The sequence below is a fragment of the Triplophysa rosa genome, linkage group LG5 (genome assembly GCF_024868665.1).
Source record: "Triplophysa rosa linkage group LG5, Trosa_1v2, whole genome shotgun sequence".
NCBI classification, from domain to species: Eukaryota; Metazoa; Chordata; class Actinopteri; order Cypriniformes; family Nemacheilidae; genus Triplophysa; species Triplophysa rosa.
This window is the reverse complement of record NC_079894.1, coordinates 15,669,593-15,687,761: the sequence shown is the minus strand read 5'-3', so window position 1 is coordinate 15,687,761 and position 18,169 is coordinate 15,669,593. Positions and strand designations below refer to the sequence as shown.

The following is an 18,169-nucleotide window of genomic DNA, read 5'->3' as shown; positions in this document are numbered from 1 at the left end:
GCAGCATGACAGCAGCATTGTGTGACATTTCTATTGTTTTATAATTATAATATTTAAATAATGACTGGTTTGGCAATGGCAACCTAATATATTTATTATGGAGGGGAAGTTAAAACATCTGGGTGGTGAACAAGTGCACAATGAAAGCAAGAAAGACAGAAATTAGAATGATAAAACTACAATCATTCCAGCATCTTTTACTGACAAATTCCTCTTATGCAAAAATCACCCAAGTAAAGTTCTAAGATAAACTTATAAAACTAAATGAAACTAATTGGAAAAATACCACAGTCAAAATAGCTTACTAACAAATATGAACATTACAATATGGGCACTTTTTGGATGCTTTTCACGGTGATGTTAGTCGCTGCAAGAGAAATGAGATCCTTAATCTAGAACAAAATATAAACATATTAAATCTTTGTACACAGTTCACATGTATAAACACATAAATATATATATAAATATATACACATGTATACAGTAGTGGCCTTAAGTGATTTTGAGGGATTGGGGAATATTTATACATTATTTGGTGGTTAGGTTTGGGGGATAGAATATGCCGTTTGTACAGTTTTATTTACGTCTAATGTTGACATAAAACATTGAAACCCAACATGTGTGTTTGTATTATAGATATATGCTTTAGATTAATGTAAATTGAACTATACCTCCTGCAAAAGAACCGAAAGTTCAGATGAATCTCTGGACAGATCAACTGTAGATCTGACCACTATTCTTAACATAGCAAGTACTCCAGGGCCTGTGAAAAAATCAACAAAACTCTCTTAATTGTTACAATAATTGTGACTAAAATATCATTACAAATAGCTACATGAATTAAGTAAAATGACTTAATGACTTAAGTACTACTATTTATTGTATAAATTACTAAAGAAAGGTTGGTGCGAATTCCACAGCTAACCATTGAAAACCTAATGTTTTGCTTGAAATTAAATTGTGTTATATCACCATGTTGTTTGTTTTTTTGGAAGCTAAAAAGGACTTTCTTCATACCAGAGTTGGGTATTGGTGGTGTTGTTGGAGTTGGTGCTGTTGGTGGAATTGGCCAACCCACAAATGGATTGGATGTTGTCACTTCAGCTGTTGTATTCACTTCGGTTGTTGTATTTCCAGGTTGTGTTGGTGGAGTTGACCAACCGCCTGTTAATGGTTCAGAAGATGTTGTCACTTCAGCTGTTGTATTCACTTCGGTTGTTGTATTTCCAGGTTGTGTTGGTGGAGTTGACCAACCGCCTGTTAATGGTTCAGAAGATGTTGTCACTTCAGCTGTTGTATTCACTTCGGTTGTTGTATTTCCAGGTTGTGTTGGTGGAGTTGACCAACCGCCTGTTAATGGTTCAGAAGATGTTGTCACTTCAGCTGTTGTATTCACTTCGGTGGTAGTGTTTGCTAGTGGAGTTGACAAGTTCGTTGTTAATGGTCCATATGTTGTCGTCTCAACTGTTGTATTCGCCTCAGTGGTATTGTTTGCTGTGAGTGACATTAGCCAAGCAAATTAGAAGGAAAAGTACAAGTTTCATACGTATATTAAATAGTATACAACTGTTGTATACTAAGTAAATATCACCTATTAAAATATTACTATATTAGTTTTAAATATAGCTGATTTTAAATATATAAGTATCCAAAAGGACAAGTAAGAGTTCAAATAAACATTTATCTTGTAAAAAGTGAGCATCCATAGAAAATGTTTAGAAACATGAAATCCGCTCAAACACACTATTGTAAAGAAAAACAGAAACACTTGGTTGTATTTGTCAAATTTTAGTAAATAATTTCGCTAACTTGAACTAACAATGAGCAATATAGATTTTCAGCATTTATTAATATTTGATAATGTTATAGCTAATATCAACACAATTTTTAACGTTAATTTACTGTGCATTAAGTTATTATAAGAGAAAATTTGGATTTAATTTTTAATGTATTAGTAAATGTTAAAATTAACATGAACTAAGATTAATAAACAAATTGTCCATTGCTAGTGAATATACAACCTTACTGTAAAACAATATTACATGAAAACAATATAAAAATATACTTAATCGTTTTATTCAATTAACATTAATATATGATTATGGTCTTTTTTGTGTAGAAAAACAGAAAAAATACACTGTTTAATTTATCTCTCATGTGCCATAAATGTACAAAAATGTGATGACATTAATAGTATATAGTAGTAATATACATACGTAAAAAAACATGTTATACAGCGTATGCCTCTTCTAATTTTTCACAACTAGGACTGTTCAAAACATAAAAATGAACCTAAATCTGTAATGACAAATTCTTCAGTATTTTTCAGTATATTGCTACTAACAGTTAGTTTCATAAATCACTTACCACCCTTTGACAGGCCCATAGATAAACAGAGAAATCCAACAAACAAGATAAAGTGAAACATTTTCTCAGATGTCCTGCAAACAATCCGCTAAGAAGGTGTATGTTCATGTAGAAACAATCTGTGACGCTGCAGGTTTATATGCTGTACGGGGGCGTTACAGACTCCAAGGTTTCCATGAATAGCGAGACTGGACACACCCCAACACTGCCAGACCAAATACAATAAGCCTTAGATAGTAGTATTTCTCTAGTTTCTTTAAACAGATTCTCATGGGGTCGAAGGATTTCATGCAAGTATTGTTTATTGCATCTTTGTTCAAATGCTGCAAATGAATACAGTCCCCAATAGACTCTTAGAAGAAATGGGGGGGGGGGAGAAATAAAGCATTGAAAGTTACACAGAATAAATGGTCAGTAATTTCAACTCACAAAGTGAGATTAGTCTTGTTTCGTTTCATGTATTCTTGGAAGAGGTTCAGTGAGACCCATCAACAAATTCTTGTGTTTACAGTAAATGTCTAAAACTCCTTGAAACTTATAAAATGAACTTCTAGGAAGTTAAAAATAATAAATAATGCAATGTTTCCGTCTTCAACTTTGTCAGGAACTACAAGTGAACCTTGAAAAAATAAGACAAACAAATCAAGATAACAACATTCAGTTACATTCAGAACAAGAACCATTTTTGGCAGTCGTTTACAGTGTAAACAGCCCTGACTGACAGCCTGTTCTTTAGATGGTCCGAGTTATGAATCTGTCTTGGGGCTCTTGCACTTGTTGCTTCTGCTGCTGCCACTGCTGGATGGGCGAGACCCTTGAGGTGATGTGACGGAGAGGCCCAGGCTCAGATCCACTATCTTCACAGGAGCAGATGTGGCAGATTGACTTCTAGGGCTGCTGTTAACTGAGGAGCTGATATATGTGCATACAAGACAACATTAAACCATGTCAGAAAATTTGCACTTGATATGACTGCACTGTTTAATAACATTGGCGGGAAGTATGGAATGTGATTAGTTTATGGGTGAAAGCTTGATATATGTAAATAATAATGGAATGTTTTTACCGAAGTGAAGCAGAACTCCGTGCTGAGCTGATCTTTGAGCTCAAGCGACTGGATGGAGTGGACGCAGGAGAGGGCAGCGACAGACCAGCCTTTAATGTGAAAGATAACTTATTAACCAGAAACAAGTGGGTTGTTGAAATCACGTTCACCAGTTGCTGAAGCAATTGGTCAAGAGCTGCATGAATTGCATACTGTTAATTTAAGAACACGGGAACATTTTCATTATCATGTCAAACTGTACCTTCTCAAAATGCATCTGTAATAGAGATGACAGCTCAGGATTTTCTTCCATGGCTTCCAGGAGCATCTTATTTATGGTTTTGTTTAGTTCTTTGAGTTGACGTAGCTCTATGTCACGCTCCTCAAAGGTTTTCTCTTTGGTCTTTTTAGATGACCGAATTTCTTTGGTGTATCTGACACGCTGTGAGATGACAAAGGATGATTATGAGATTACCTGCTTCATATATGGGAATCTGTATAATGTATAATCAAAACAATAGGGGTACAGGCGGTCATTATTGGCCATATTTACCAAAAATATACAGTATAAGGAAGAGCAGGATCATTTTTAACATGACCTTTCTGTAATTTATATGTCTACTATTCACATTCCTGTTCGTCTGTTATCAGCTGAAAATAAAGCAGCAGCTTTGAAACATGACTTTGACATAACATAAAAAATGACTATGAATATGATCAGTAAGTTTTGTAAAAGTAATTCCTGCATTCAGAGTCAAAACTCACTATGAAAATTTTATATTTTCTCAAATGGTAATTGTTTTAGAAAAACAAATAACAAAACATATCTGTGATTCATCCTTGATTTTTCTAAAAAAAGAGAGGTATGCATTGTAAGGGACAGTGTCAGACCTGTTTAACAGCTCTATTCAATTTCTCCTCCTGAGAGACAAGATCTTTTCCGAGAGAGGAGATTTGTTCTTGGATATTTTCATTGGTCTCATTCTGGACTTTTTCCTCCTGAAGGAGAGCCTCCAGTGTGCTGGACATTCCCTGAAATATAAGACACATTCTAAAAATGTCTTCAGATCCCTCAAAAATATGCTTCATGTTGTAACCAGTAAACCAGTGGATCCCAACGATTCTAAACACACTTCTAAATAGCTTAAGTTAGAAAAATCCAAATTCTTAAAAGTCTATTCATATAGACTAATTGTCTTTTTTTATTAATAGGCTTATATTATGTAAATCATGCAGAAAACTTAACTACATTTAACAACATTAAACAAAATGTGACATACAAGTTCATGTGCAATGAGAATAAAATGTTTTAGTGATTTATTTGCTCATGTGAGCATGACACAATACAAATCGTTGTCATACTAATAAATGTAAGTGTTTAATTTATGAACACAAAATATTTGCTTGCTTTTGTATGATTGTTTGATTTTTAATGTTTAAGTGTAAAACCACAGCCCTGAATGCGCACTTCTATAGGAAAGCACAGTAAGGTAAAATAAGGTTAAGTGTGTGAGTGTGGGTTTGGGGGGGGGTTTTGGGTTGACTCACAGAAACCAGTTTGATGAGTTGTGACCGAGTGTTTTTAAAACATGTTTTGATGGCAGAATAGCAGTTTAACACAATGAAATAAAGGCCACAGTGCACAGTTTTAAGTTGTATATCAGAAGCCCATGTTAATACTAGAGAATCATATGTACTACAGTGCCCTCCACTATTATTGGCACCCTTGGTAAATATGCAAAGGAGGCTGTAAAAATAAATCTGCATAGTTTCTCCTTTTGATCTTTGATTTAATTTTTTTTAAATTAAAGTAAAACAATTTGAAGTGGGGGGAATATCACATTATGAAAAAAATGTTTTTCTCTAATACACCCTGGTCACAATTATTGGCACCCTTGTATTCAAAACTTTCTGCAACCTCCATTTGCATGAAAAACAGAGTCTTTTCTTTTATGTCTTAGGAGGTTTGAGAATATATGGCAAGTGGTCATGGTTCTGCCTCCCTTGTCATGTCTTTCTTGGTCTTGTGGCAGAACCTCTTGTTATGTGTGGAGAGAAGCATATTATTGTCTATCACAACACAATATGCGTTCTCTCCAGTGTCTCCTCTCTATGCCCCGCCCTCTCGTTCCCTCGTTAGCTTCCCCTTTGTGTTTGATCCCTGTCACCTGCCTGTCACCCTCCCTGTGTTACCATCCCTCGTTTGTATTCCGCTATTTAAAGCCTCTGTTTTTCCTGTCCCGTGTCGGTACATTGTTTCCCGTATGTTGTTCTATGGTCCTTGGTCTAAGTACAGTGTTCCCACCCAGTGTTGGGTGTAACTAGTTACTAAGTAATTAGTTACTGTAATTAAATTACTTTTCCTTTGGAAAAAGTAAAGTAAGGGATTACTCTAATTACATCAGAAGTAACTAATTAAATTACAGGAAAAAATTAAACTAAATACTTTGTGTAATATTTGTGTGTGCAATAGTGGAATTGACATCAAAATTCTAAGTCTAACTTTAAAATCAGTGCTTTAATGTATTATTCTCACATCTGTAATACTTTGGTCAGTTAATAAGAGTACTTTATGTAGTTTTATATTATTTATTTGAATGAAGTAAAAGAGCCGTTTCATGTCTATCCTTGACTCACTGATGTAGGATATAGAAAGTAATAAGTAATTAAATACTTTTCGGAGAAAGTAATTTGTACAGTAATCTAATTACACTCTTGAATATGTAATTAGTAACTAGTAGTTAATTACTTTTTCAGAGTAACTTGCCCAACACGGTTCCCGCCTTGCCTTGCCCTGAGTGTCCTTTTAAAAGTGAGTGTTGTTTGTTTGTTTATGATTAGTCCTCGTTTTGCCCCCTTGAGGGAAGTTTTTGTTTTCCCTTTTTGAAAAGGAGTCGTTTGTTCATAGTGTTTGTTCCTCCATTGTGGGTTTTTGTTTTTTCCTTAAATAAATATTTTGGTTAACCCCTTCCTTGCTGTCTGCATCTGGGTTCTCCCCACAATTCATGACACAAGTCATCCGAGTCCATTCCTTCATACAGAATCTCTTAAAGAGTACATAACATGAGATCATGAAAATGACATTTCCTGCAGTGTGTAATGTTGCCGTGTTTGAAAGTAAGCAGTCTGCCAAGTTGTAAATCCGAAGGTGAATGAATAACAAAGTTATCGGCTTGGAAAAAAGGGAGTCGACTCTGAATCACGCAAACGAGTCGTCCCTAGTCCGATTCGTGAACCGCTGCGGATTTAAGTCACTACATATAGTCCCCGCCTACGTTTTGCTAGGACTGCCCGCGAAAACTTCACTATTCTCCCCCAAAAACTGTAGCTCATGAGCCTCATTCACGGTAGACCAATCACAGCAGACTAGACCATCTGACCAATCATAGCAGACTAGGCTAGCGGAAAGGAGGGGATTAGAAAGATGAATCGCGGAACGAATCATTTGAGAGTGAGTCAAGAAGTACGGTAAGAATAACTACCTTTTATTACAAAATAATAGTGTTATTACAACTTCTATGTACATAAACTTGTTGTTGGAACCAACATAAACCAAAGTAGGACCTTTAAAATCCCTAGATATGTACTCTTTAAGATCCTTCAAATGTTGGCGCTCTCTTATCTTCAGTTCATCCCACTCATTTTCTAGAGTTCAGATCAGGGAACAGGGATGGCTATGGCAGGATCTTGATTTCGCGTTCAGTGACACATTTTTTTGTTGGTTTTGATGTTTATTTTGAACCACTGTGCTGATGGAAGATCTAACCACGACCCATTATAAAATTTATGGCAGAGCAAGTCAGGTTTTGATTTTTTTATTTGTTGGTATTTGATTTTAAACATGATGCCATGTATCTGAACAAGATGTCCAGGACCTCTGGTATAAAAGTAGGTTCACAACAATCAGATCTGGCCACATATATAACTGTGGACATGGGGCATTTTTTATCCCTGTGTGCACCAAACCTTTCTTGCATTATTGCTGCCAAAAAAACAATTTTTCATTGAATATGGCCATAGACCCCAGTCCTGGTTGAAGTTCCAGTATGGCAGATTAATATGGTGGACTTTGTTTTTGCATGAAAGGAGAAGATTTGTTTCTTGAACAGTGTCCCAAACAACTTGTGGTGATGGAGGTGCAATTTTCCTTTATTTTTATTAAATGTTTTAAGACCCCAAAATTCAACTGATTACTGCAATTTTCCATCTGTGCTCTTTGAAGAGTCTTTGGCCACTCAAATTCTTCTCCTCGCTGTGCATTGAGACAATATAGACACACATCCTGTTTCAAGCAGATTTTCAACATTTCCAGTTCATTAAAACTTTATTAAATATTTCCTTAAAGCCATTTTGTATTTTGTGTAGCTCAACAGAACTATATTGCACAGCATAACTATATTCTTTGGTTTTATCCATTGTGATAAACAATTAAGGGGGTTTGGGCTTTTATTCTCCTGTGAAGGAAGAAGTCATGACTGGACAACATCATGTTTCTAGTCACCTTGGTGTGCTAAGAAAATGTAAATATCAATGGGAATATATTTGGGAGATATTTTGATCGTAAGAATTTCTAAGGGTGCCAATAATTGTGACCAGGGTGTATAAGATTATTTTTTTTCATAATGTTATATTCCACCCACTTTAAATTGTTTTACTTCAATGAAATGTTGGAATAGATTTTTTGAATAAAATATCAAAAGGAGAAACAATGCAGATTTATTTTTAAAGCCTTCTTTGCTCATATTTATCAAGGGTGCCAATAATAGTGGAGGGCACTGTAGTTGTTTAGTAGAACTTCTTATACATAATTGTTATTAATTACTGTTACTGTAATTACTAAAATCTTTTAATGGTGAGAAATAATCGGCCCACAGAAAAAAAAACATCTATGGTGGTTATGACTCATTCAATATTTTACTTCTTAACATTTATTTTCATTTAAACATATTTGTAGTATTTAAGTGCAATATTAAGTTTCAGCTGAAGTAATTTGAAGGGTAAACAGAAAAATATTTACTTCAATGTCTTCGTCTATTTCTCTGATTTGTCGTCTCTTGTACTTGTATTTCTCCTCAGCAGCTCGTCTCTCTTCCTCCAACTTCAGTTTCTCCTGATGCTCTGGACCTGCAGCAACATCATATCAATGCACTGAAAAGTCTGAGTAAATTATACAGTATTTCTTTATATGCCCTTTGAAAATCCATATGTTGTTAATATGCTAAATTAAACCTTACGCTGCATAATACTGTAACTACACTGCAAGCAAGTATTGTTTGCTTACAGAAATGGTCAATTGTATAAGTAATGCCCATTAAAATGAACAAGTCATATCTGTGGTGCTCATGAATAGCCACCCACTCTTGTTTTAGAAGCAGATAAGCAAACAAACTTATCAGTCAGTTTAAATATTAATACTGATCAGCAATGCACAAGCTTTAAATAAGATACCAAACACCACTTGAATCAGAGACACCCCTTTTCCTGCAACTGTAGAAAATCTCAATTTAACATGTGCATTGATACACATACATATTTAAATGTACATACCGGACTCTGACACTTTGCTCAGGGCTTTGCGATAAGTTGAATTGCGATCATTGACAACTTTTAGGGTGTTCTCCAAAGCTTTAATCTCCTTCTCCTTCTTGCGGATTTGAGCATCCAGTTCATCCCCCTGATGCTGGAGTTCCTCTTTCTCCTGAGCTGCCTTTGGAAAAGTCAAGAGTTTGTCAGATTGTATCATCTACTATTAATTCTAATATTGCGGTAAAAGTTATATGTATACAAGCTCAATGTTCTGCATATGTACCCCACATACAGGAGAAAATAAGTACTTTTATAGCACCGCATTTTTCTTTAAACAAATAATCATCTTCAGAATAAGGTGATCAGAAAATTAGATTTAGTTTAAGTAATTTCAAGTTTAAGTAATTTCAATAGATTGAAAAAGTTGGCCCAGGAGTGAAGAAAAGGAAAGTAAACAAAAAGACGTACAAATGATATTTGCATACAAAACTTGCATGTTTGAGAGAATCCATTACTCGTCTCATAAAGAAGAATGGAAGATGGAAGGAATAAAATGACAGAAAACAGTTAAAGACAGTTTAATACCTTTATTATGAAGTACGCCTGTGATTTCTCTTCTTCTCCTTCAGGGGCTGCCATGGAAACAGTGAGAATCTCATACCTCTTCTTCATCTTGTCGATTTTGGACAGTCTCTCGCTGAGTTCGGCACTAACCCATCAAAAAAAAAAAAAAAAGAGTATTGTACACTTGCAGTTTTTATAATCAGATGTAAAGGACACATGTTTATGTACTTTATGTTCAAAATCACAGTGGTATTCCATCTGAAAATAATTTAGAAAGCAAAATCATCTATTAATTTATCTTCCTGATTTTAAACGGGGTCAGGCTAAAAATAAATCAAATTTCAAAAGACATGTAATAGTATATACCTTACCTTTCACACTACTTTGATTTTACCCGAAACTTAACTTAAAAACTTATTAAAAGAATAGATAGGAGTGGAGTAGTTAGGATGCTTTAATTTTGCCAGAAATTCAACTTGAATTTTACTGTGCACTGACAAATTTCATTTTAGTTTGTACCTGAGCTTTTGTCTCTCCTGCTCCGTGAGTTTGATCTGTTTATTGAGCATCTCTCTATGCACATGGATCTCCTCTTCTCTCTCCTTCATGGCTGTCTGGAGCTGCAGACGTCTCTTCTCCAGACTCAACACTCCATCTGCTCGGTCATACAGCAAATCTCTCCGACGTTGTACCTCCATCTTCAGCAGGTCTTTCTCCACCATGGTGTCCTGTACAAAGGTTTATGGATGATGAACGTTCTAATTGTGCATAAATCTGCAGATCTTCTGTGAAACTTTCTGCGAAACGCAGGCTGGCATATCAGATATGGAAAATCAAATCATTCACCTGTTTTTTGAGCCTGAGTTTCTTCTGCTCTTTCTCTGATGTGTCAATGAAGAGTTGCAGTTCCTGGATCTTAGAGGTCAGATCTCTCTTTTCATTTTCGGTTTTCTCGGTCTCTTTCTTAACACAACGGATATCATCCTAGGAAAACAAATATATCATTTTTAAATCACAGTAAACCCCAAACCATATCAAACAGGATAAATCTCTCATCACATTCAAGAAAAACGTTGTGCATTTACATTTAAGCATTTGGCAGACGCTTTTATCCAAAGCGACTTACAGTACATAATACTATACATTTTTTGTTTCTGAGTATGTGCAATCCCTGGAATCGAACCCATGACCTTGCCGTTGCTAGCGTTACACTCTAACCACTGAGCTACAGGAAAGCATAATCGTTCACAATCACACATGCTCTCACCTGAAGTTTCTTTAGCTGTTTGGTGAGGCTGGTGGCTGTCTTCTTCTTCTCTGCCAGAGCTTCAGTTAGATCCGAGACCCTCTTCTCCAAAGCCTCCTTCTCGTCAGTGTTCACCCGCCCCTGCAAACGCGACATCTTCCTCTCCAGCATCTGGATCTGAAAGTCCTGGACCAAAGAAACAACACTTAACCTCAATGCTCCAATAAAAAATCCTCTACAGCAATTCTGCATTTATGCGGAGTTCTTGTCATTTCACTGTTCTCTTGCCTGGTTAAAAAGGATTCCCTGCTGTTTCAGAGAGTTCTGGTCCAGTTTGCGGAGTCTGCTGTCCTGGTTGGAGAGAGCGGCCCGGGTGCCATGGATCTCAGCTATGGTGTTCTTCTCTTTATTGCGCAGCTCCTGCAGTTTCTGATTCTCCTTGAACATGACCTCTCTTTGCCGGAGCAGCTGAGCATCAATTTCCTACACACACAAAGCCATCCTTCTTTCAAACAAAGCCAAATTGACTTAAATAATAAAGTCACAGTTATTTCGCCCAAAATGGACAATTTATCATTCACAAGTGTAAATTCGGTTTGAAGGGCAAACTTTATACTAAGTAATAATATACATTAAGTAAGACATAATAAACGTAACCAGTCATAAATTAAATGGTTGTTGGACATGGAATATCAATGAATGTAAGTAATATGGAGATTACCGGGTGTACGAGTGTTCACTACTCTCTGGATGGGTTAAATGCAGAGGTCACATTTCGGGTATGGGTCACCATATCTGACTAATAGGCCACTTTCACTTCACTTCACTTCATTATCGTGTTTTACTTATTAGAGCATTACAAAAAGATCTCAAAATATCATTGGGGTTAATCTATCCATTGAGGTGAAATGCTAGTGTAAAGTGTGTCAATCAGAGTCAAACCTTGATTCTGAGCTCCTGATCTTTAAGCAGTTGCTCCATCTGTGCAGCCTGCTCCTCCCCGTCCAGCGCCGCCTCCGTCACCAGTTGCAGTTTCTCCTCCAGCGCAGCATTATGCAGCTTTGCCTCTTCAACTCTACAACAAAAGAACAACCAGTGTTGTGTTATAATTCTGACTTTATATCATATTCTGTACAGGCATTTATTTACTATAATGGTGGTGGGGTGGAGCGGGATTGCATGTTTATATACTGTACAACGTGGATTTATTAGGAAAGGAGATTGTGACATGAAATGACCTTCAATGATTAGACTCAAATGTGCTTAGACTGTTATTTTGAAGGATGTTGGTAACCAAACAACAATGACCCCGCTCACTTCCGTTGTATGGACACAAAACCACAGAGACATTTCTCAAAATATCTTCTTCTGTTCTTTTTCTTCTTCACAGAAGAAAGAATCATAAACAAGTTTAGAAAAACATGAGGGTGGATAATGATGACAGAATTTGTATTTTTGGAGGAACTATTCCTTTAATGATTAAGGGTATATGATTTGAAATGGCTACAACACTTTATATTTTCAGGTTAAGGGTAGCAAAATAACAAAGATACGAGCTTTCAAAACTAAGCAAGGACAGATTGGTCAATATTAGCAGTATGTGTGGAGATTTAAAGAAAATCATGACAAACGTTGATTGATATGATGCAGTGAAAAAAGAAGGTATTACTTGGCTGACTTGTCCTTAATTTCTTTTTTGATACTGGTTAACTCAGATCTGGTGGTCTCCACATCTCCGGCAGTTCTCTCTAAAGCTCCCTTCAGGGTTTGTAGCTGAAGAAAAATAACACACGAGTTTAGTCTATTTTTTTACAATTTGCATTGGATTAACACAAAAACAGAAAACACTATGTTACTATGAAAACACTATGGAACAGTAATGTGTCAGATGACAACATCATGGTATTGAATGATTATCATATTTATATGATAAAAATATAAGATATAAAAAAGTATATATAACAATAAACAATCATCAGAAACAACAAGAGGCATTGAGACTAGAATCCCTTAGACTAGAATAACATCATAAATCTAGAAATGTACATTGGTTTGTTCATTAGTTTAGTTGTTGAAGCATGAGTTTTAGATCAGGGTTAGAAGCTGGAGGTGATACCTCATCCTTCAGACGTCTGTGGTTACTCTCCTCTTCCTGAAGCTGCTGTCTGAGTCGAACTGCCTGCCGTTCAGCTGTGGCTATCTTCCTCTCCAGCTCCTTATTGTTTTCTATCTCACGTTCCATGAAGTCCATCCTCTCCTTGATCAGATCGTTCTTCTCCCTTATCATTTGCTTCTTATCCGCCAACATCTGCAAGATTAAGTGATTCAACAGTTGAATAAACCATATTTATAAGATAACAGTCTGATATTCTGGAAATGATTCTCCAAAGTATAAAACGTTTCAAAAAGAGCTTTACACATTTGCCATGGATTTATGATTGGCATTTATTATTGGCATGGATTGATGTTGAAGAATACATTTAAATGTTTCCTTTTGTTCAAACCTATTCCAAATAGTGTGGATTTCAAGAAGTTTAGTATAACACAGCCATCTTCAGGTTACCATTGCACACTGCTGTATCTCTTGGTCTCTCCTCCTCATTTGTTCCACTGTGTTCTCCAGCTGGCTGAGCATCTCTTGTCTTTCAATGTTGGCTTGACGAAAGCTCTCTAGTGTCTTGTCCAAAGCAACCTGCATTCCAAGTACATCAGTTCAGACTACATTTATGTAATTTCTAAGTATTCTCACAAATGTGAAACACAAGGGAACACGAAATGACATTTATCACCTGTGCCATAATGCTCTCTGTGAGTTCACTGTCTAAGGTCTTTCTCTTCTGGTTGGCTTCAAGAGTCAGTTTATCAATCTTTAGTGTCAGCTCCTGATTGAAAATAGAAAGCAGTTATTATCTCAGTCCAGGAATGATCATTTGTGGGTGAACATTGTCATAAAAGCAATTTTATGTCACATTGCAAAAAAGGCTAGAAAATGGATTAATATACTTTTTTATTTTGGGATAAAATATGATGAAGGCATGTTTTTGTGAAATTTACCCAGGCACTCAAATTAGGCAATAGCATTTGTGTTAATTGGAAGCATTTAAATATTATAATGTCTGCTTGTAAAAATAATCTCCAAAATATCATTTTGACTGTAAACTCCTTGGTTATAAGACTATTGAACTCACTCGAATCTTGCTCTCATCTTGCTTGGCATACTTAATGATTGCCATGGTGTCTTCATCCTTTTGTGCTGATTCCTGCAACCAGGCATCCAAAGTCTGCTGATCCCAGTTCAGTTGATTTTTTAATTCATCAAGGTTCTGGGTGGCTTTAAAGATGTTGTTCTGTGCCAAAAAGTTGAAGGCAAAGGTTGTTTTGCACATGCAGAATTGTGATTAAAGCATTCAAATTTGGTCATATTGTGATTTCTTATTGCTTGTTTTATTTAGTCACTCAGTGGACAGGAAAGTGTAACAGTGGATAGGACAACTGGAACCTCTTGGGAGTTTTTCTTCTCATTCAGTGTCTTCAGTTCATTGTCGAGCGCCTTGATCTCCTGGTTCAATCGACCCTCCTCCCTCTCTGCCAGCGTTCTGAAATGCTCCTCTGATTCGGTCTCTTTCTCTCTGGCTTTGCACAGAGCCTAAACACGTGCAAACAATTAATCACAAGGTCTACTAAAGACATACAAAAGTAATACATTTAAGTTGAACTAACAATGGCAGACCGATACCAGAGTATGAGAAAATTCCTGTCTTAGGTTTTTGAGATGTTCTGACAGAGCATTTATGATGTCCTTATGTTTATTTAGTTTGTTCTCGACGTCGACATGTTCTTTTTGCTTTCTTCTGACCTGCGGATTAAAAAAATATTTAAATACATGCAATGTCTGAAACATCAAGTCATTTGTCAGATAGATAACGTTAAACTTGACTGACCTCCTCCTCTAGCGTCTTGTTTTCTGCATTAGCTACAGGGATCGCAAACCCCTCGTCCCAGTCAATTTCAGCTAACAGAGAGTCGGACATTTCTTCTTTATGTTTTGGAAACTTTAATGGAGAAAGTCAGAAAAATACAGTTCAAACGACGAGACATTTACTAATAACATCACTTAACGGCGGTGTTGTCACGTTTCGTTTCCTAGCAACAACGTAACAAATGGCCACCGCTGTGCGCTTCTTGCTACAGATAGATGGCTCCAAATGCTTCTCTTTGGGGGAAATGTGTTTTAATGACAAAACTGCTGTTGTCTATCTCAAGTTAAGACGTGACGCACAAGAAATTTAAGAGATGAGTCAAATATACAGACATAAAACTTGTATTTCGGTGGATTGTACTTAGTTGTATGATGCGGAAAGTCTTTGAATTATTTTCACGGCCATATGACTTTATTCATTAACTATAACCTGATTTTTAAAGTATTTACTGATTTATTGTGTGGATTGTGTTACTTATTTAAGTGCTCAACGGACTGCAAAAAACAGTGTATCAATACATCGAATGGAATCATTAATCAATGAAAACTGAGGTAATGTTCAAACTAATATTATTTCTATGATTGTAAAATATAACATTCTCAGTTAATATGACCTATCCGTATTGATCAAAACAAGCAATGTGAACTCTGGACATCAACAGAAAACATACAATATCACAATAAAACAAAATGGAAAGAAACCCTGACTGGTTCTCACCAGTAACTGTTTCATAAAAAAAGAGAGAGTTCAATCAAAATTCTTTGACTCAAATTTCCATAAAAAACAAACAGAAAAAAACAACATTCAAAGCAAGAATGCACATGGAGTATTAAAATTAGGATTTTGATTTTTGACATTTCCTATCTGAGCTCTGGACAAGGATTAACATGTCATTGTACATGTCAGAGTATCTGTGACAGCTTGCTCTTGTCAAACTGCTTCATCTGGATAAGAATACTGCTGTCCCAGAGACTGAATCAGATCCTGCATGATGTCGAAAACAAAACAGATAATAAGCCCAAACCACCATTAGATGACTGAAGAGAAACGATGCCTTTACAATGTCTCTGGTTTGTATAAATGTCTCAGTCCTGAGGGCTTGTAGAAAAGGCAAATGCAGATCTCACTTCAGTCCACTGTGCCCAGCAGAAGCTGTGTGTGTTTTTGTCTGAGGTTCAGATGTCCCTTGGAAAAAATGCAGTTATACAGCTGTACTTTTGGTGCCAATGTACGGCCTTGCAAACTCCACAAAGTCATCAATGAGAACTGGCCATGCTCCTGAGGAAAAAAGACAAACCATTAAAAGGAAATTCATTTTGAACCTTGATAAGCTTGTTCCTATCTTGACTAAACACATGGATCAATACTATTCATTCTCACTTTTATCTTAACCCCCCCCAAATCTTGGATTTGCTTAGCAGTCACTATCTGTAAAATCTGGAATCTCCCGCTTACGTTTGTTAACTTTAAAGTTTATTTAAATTATACTCCCACCTAGTTAGGGGCAGGTCCTGTTATGCTTGCGTCAGATTTTATAGGCAACGTAGGTCAAGGATTTGATTGAAATTGATTTGCCAAAGACAAACTAACCTTCCTCATCATAGTTTGACATATCGTCTGTGATCATCGTGCTGAAATCTAACAAAAGGTTCCATGTGTCTTTGGGAATGGATCGCTTATGGTGCTCCTGCAATGCATAAGTACATTTTCTTATTCTTACCAGTTAGACAAAGGCGTTTAATTGTTACACTCTATGAACAATCAGTACTTACCAATAAAAATTTGTTCCATAGATCTAGAAATTTAAAACGCCCAGCCAATATTAAATTCCAGTATGCAATTGCCATTTCTAGGTCTGAAAGGGAGAACAGCAATATCAAAAAAACACACCAGTTAACTACATAACAAACTGAAGTCAAATAAATGTCAGTATTAATAGAAACATACCTAAACCCTTTTGTCCTGGATTCTTGGCAAAGTTGAATGTGAACTGATAGAAATCTTTGAATTTTCCTTGGTCCTTTAACTCCTGCTCCATCCTGGGTAGTTGTGCTTTGAGTTTGTCTATGCTGTCACACCTTGAAAAATAAATACAAACATAACACTTAAATTCCATTGTATGTGTCATGCAATGACAATCAAGAAATGTAATCTAACAGACAGCAAATTAATAGACAAGACATGATGACCTAAGGTGAACATAAAAATAAACTCTTCTTACCCTTGCTCAGCCATTCCCTCTATGAATTCTTGTTTGGAAAACTCGCACTGTGTTGCAGCCCGAAACTTCCATGCGATTAGTAGCACACTTACACTGGCTGGATCAAGTCCCAAGTCATCGCAGAACTGTTGTATTCCATCTATACCAATCTTGTTATCATCTTGAGGGTCTGTATAAAACATTACAATGGACATTATTGAATTTGAAAAGTTCAATTCTAATCTGTACGATGGAGAAATGTTTACAGCAAACTTACCTCTGTACCGATTGTAGAGATGTTCTAATTTTTTCCGATCTAATGTTCCCTTTAGATTCTGAATGTAGAGGTCAGGATTTTGGAAAAAGTTGTCTGTAGCAAAATCTAGTTTCCAATCATTTTGAGACAAACAATTCAATGCTGTTTTCTCATTTGACTGAGTAAAGATCATGAACTGTCGAACTTTATCCTTCTGAGAGGATTTCAGCTTGTTCTGTGGGGGAAAAAAGCATAAAATATAGTAGATATTGCGTCTTACAGCACGTTCAGTCAATAGTAACATGCCCTTATGTATATTCATAATCTCTGTAAAGTCCGCATCATAGTGACATGCACTGTAAATAGCTCGTCTCCCTTCTTTAGGGACTATATGTTATTTTCAACAGGCAATATAAACAGTCAACTACTTTTCTATAAGTTATGTAACACTTCTACAAAACCGACACTTTATGTTCAGCTGCTTTTCAGCAGCATTTTCCCGTGTTTGTATACGGTTAGCCAATAAACATTATTTTGAAGTTTCACAGAGGCTCATTACTACATATTCTTAATTATGACATGAACTTGACACTCCTGCTTACTAACAGCTTTGACCTCGCTAGCCTTAAAGCTACCTGCTCTGAATAGCTCCCCAACAATTAATTATCAATAAACCAACCATCTCCCAAGAAAAAAAATAATGAATGTCGTAGTCAATAACCGATGACTAAAAGTACTCTGTCGTTTAAGTTTTTGGATATTTTGTATCTGTAACGTAAATCAGAGAAAGAACTGTTTTACATTTACCATGTTTGTGATTTCCAGACTCCCTCTTCCGCTATCCCTCTCTGTCCTGTGCCTACTTCCGCTCATGCGCAGCGTCATTTGTGCGGCATTTAGCTGTTAATTATTGCGCCGCAGCTTGCATAGGAAAGCCATATATAAACAGACATTTGGCAAAATAGTAAGCCAAATATAAAATAGA

The 18,169-nt window shown here is 36.2% G+C and overlaps 2 protein-coding genes across 2 annotated transcripts; both read right to left on the bottom strand.

Moving 5' to 3' along the window:
- Positions 1 to 74: 74 nt before the first annotated feature.
- Positions 75 to 14,789, bottom strand: ccdc39 (coiled-coil domain containing 39). Its single transcript, XM_057333815.1, has 23 exons — positions 14,690 to 14,789; positions 14,485 to 14,604; positions 14,248 to 14,394; positions 13,937 to 14,095; positions 13,538 to 13,630; positions 13,312 to 13,440; positions 12,865 to 13,056; positions 12,418 to 12,521; positions 11,691 to 11,823; positions 11,037 to 11,231; positions 10,770 to 10,934; positions 10,349 to 10,486; positions 10,022 to 10,230; positions 9,524 to 9,647; positions 8,960 to 9,119; positions 8,430 to 8,536; positions 4,304 to 4,444; positions 3,675 to 3,854; positions 3,434 to 3,522; positions 2,368 to 3,279; positions 1,018 to 1,494; positions 672 to 763; positions 75 to 392 (listed from the first exon to the last, which is right to left on the bottom strand). Exons 1-20 carry the CDS (start codon positions 14,777 to 14,779, stop codon positions 3,114 to 3,116), a joined length of 2,841 nt encoding a protein of 946 aa, XP_057189798.1. The 5' UTR covers positions 14,780 to 14,789; the 3' UTR covers positions 75 to 392; positions 672 to 763; positions 1,018 to 1,494; positions 2,368 to 3,113.
- A 13-nt stretch (positions 14,790 to 14,802) lies between these two features.
- Positions 14,803 to 18,048, bottom strand: dcun1d1 (DCN1, defective in cullin neddylation 1, domain containing 1 (S. cerevisiae)). Its single transcript, XM_057333817.1, has 7 exons — positions 17,992 to 18,048; positions 17,206 to 17,419; positions 16,950 to 17,118; positions 16,676 to 16,806; positions 16,501 to 16,583; positions 16,319 to 16,415; positions 14,803 to 16,006 (listed from the first exon to the last, which is right to left on the bottom strand). Exons 1-7 carry the CDS (start codon positions 17,992 to 17,994, stop codon positions 15,930 to 15,932), a joined length of 774 nt encoding a protein of 257 aa, XP_057189800.1. The 5' UTR covers positions 17,995 to 18,048; the 3' UTR covers positions 14,803 to 15,929.
- Between the last annotated feature and the right edge of the window lie 121 nt (positions 18,049 to 18,169).

Bases quoted from the DNA above. Each gene is read 5' to 3' on its own strand.
- ccdc39 (XM_057333815.1), bottom strand. From the start codon at position 14,779: ATGTCCGACTCTCTGTTAGCTGAAATTGACTGGGACGAGGGGTTTGCG. The intron at 13,441-13,537 runs GTGATAAATGTC...CTTGGAATGCAG, and splicing joins CAGAGAGCATTATGGCACAG to GTTGCTTTGGACAAGACACT. The intron at 3,855-4,303 runs GTCTGACACTGT...GTCATCTCACAG, and splicing joins TGAATAGAGCTGTTAAACAG to CGTGTCAGATACACCAAAGA.
- dcun1d1 (XM_057333817.1), bottom strand. The intron at 16,807-16,949 runs GTAAGAAGAGTT...TTATTTTTCAAG, and splicing joins GAGGGAATGGCTGAGCAAGG to GTGTGACAGCATAGACAAAC. The intron at 16,007-16,318 runs GTTAGTTTGTCT...TTTTTTCCTCAG, and splicing joins GTCAAACTATGATGAGGAAG to GAGCATGGCCAGTTCTCATT.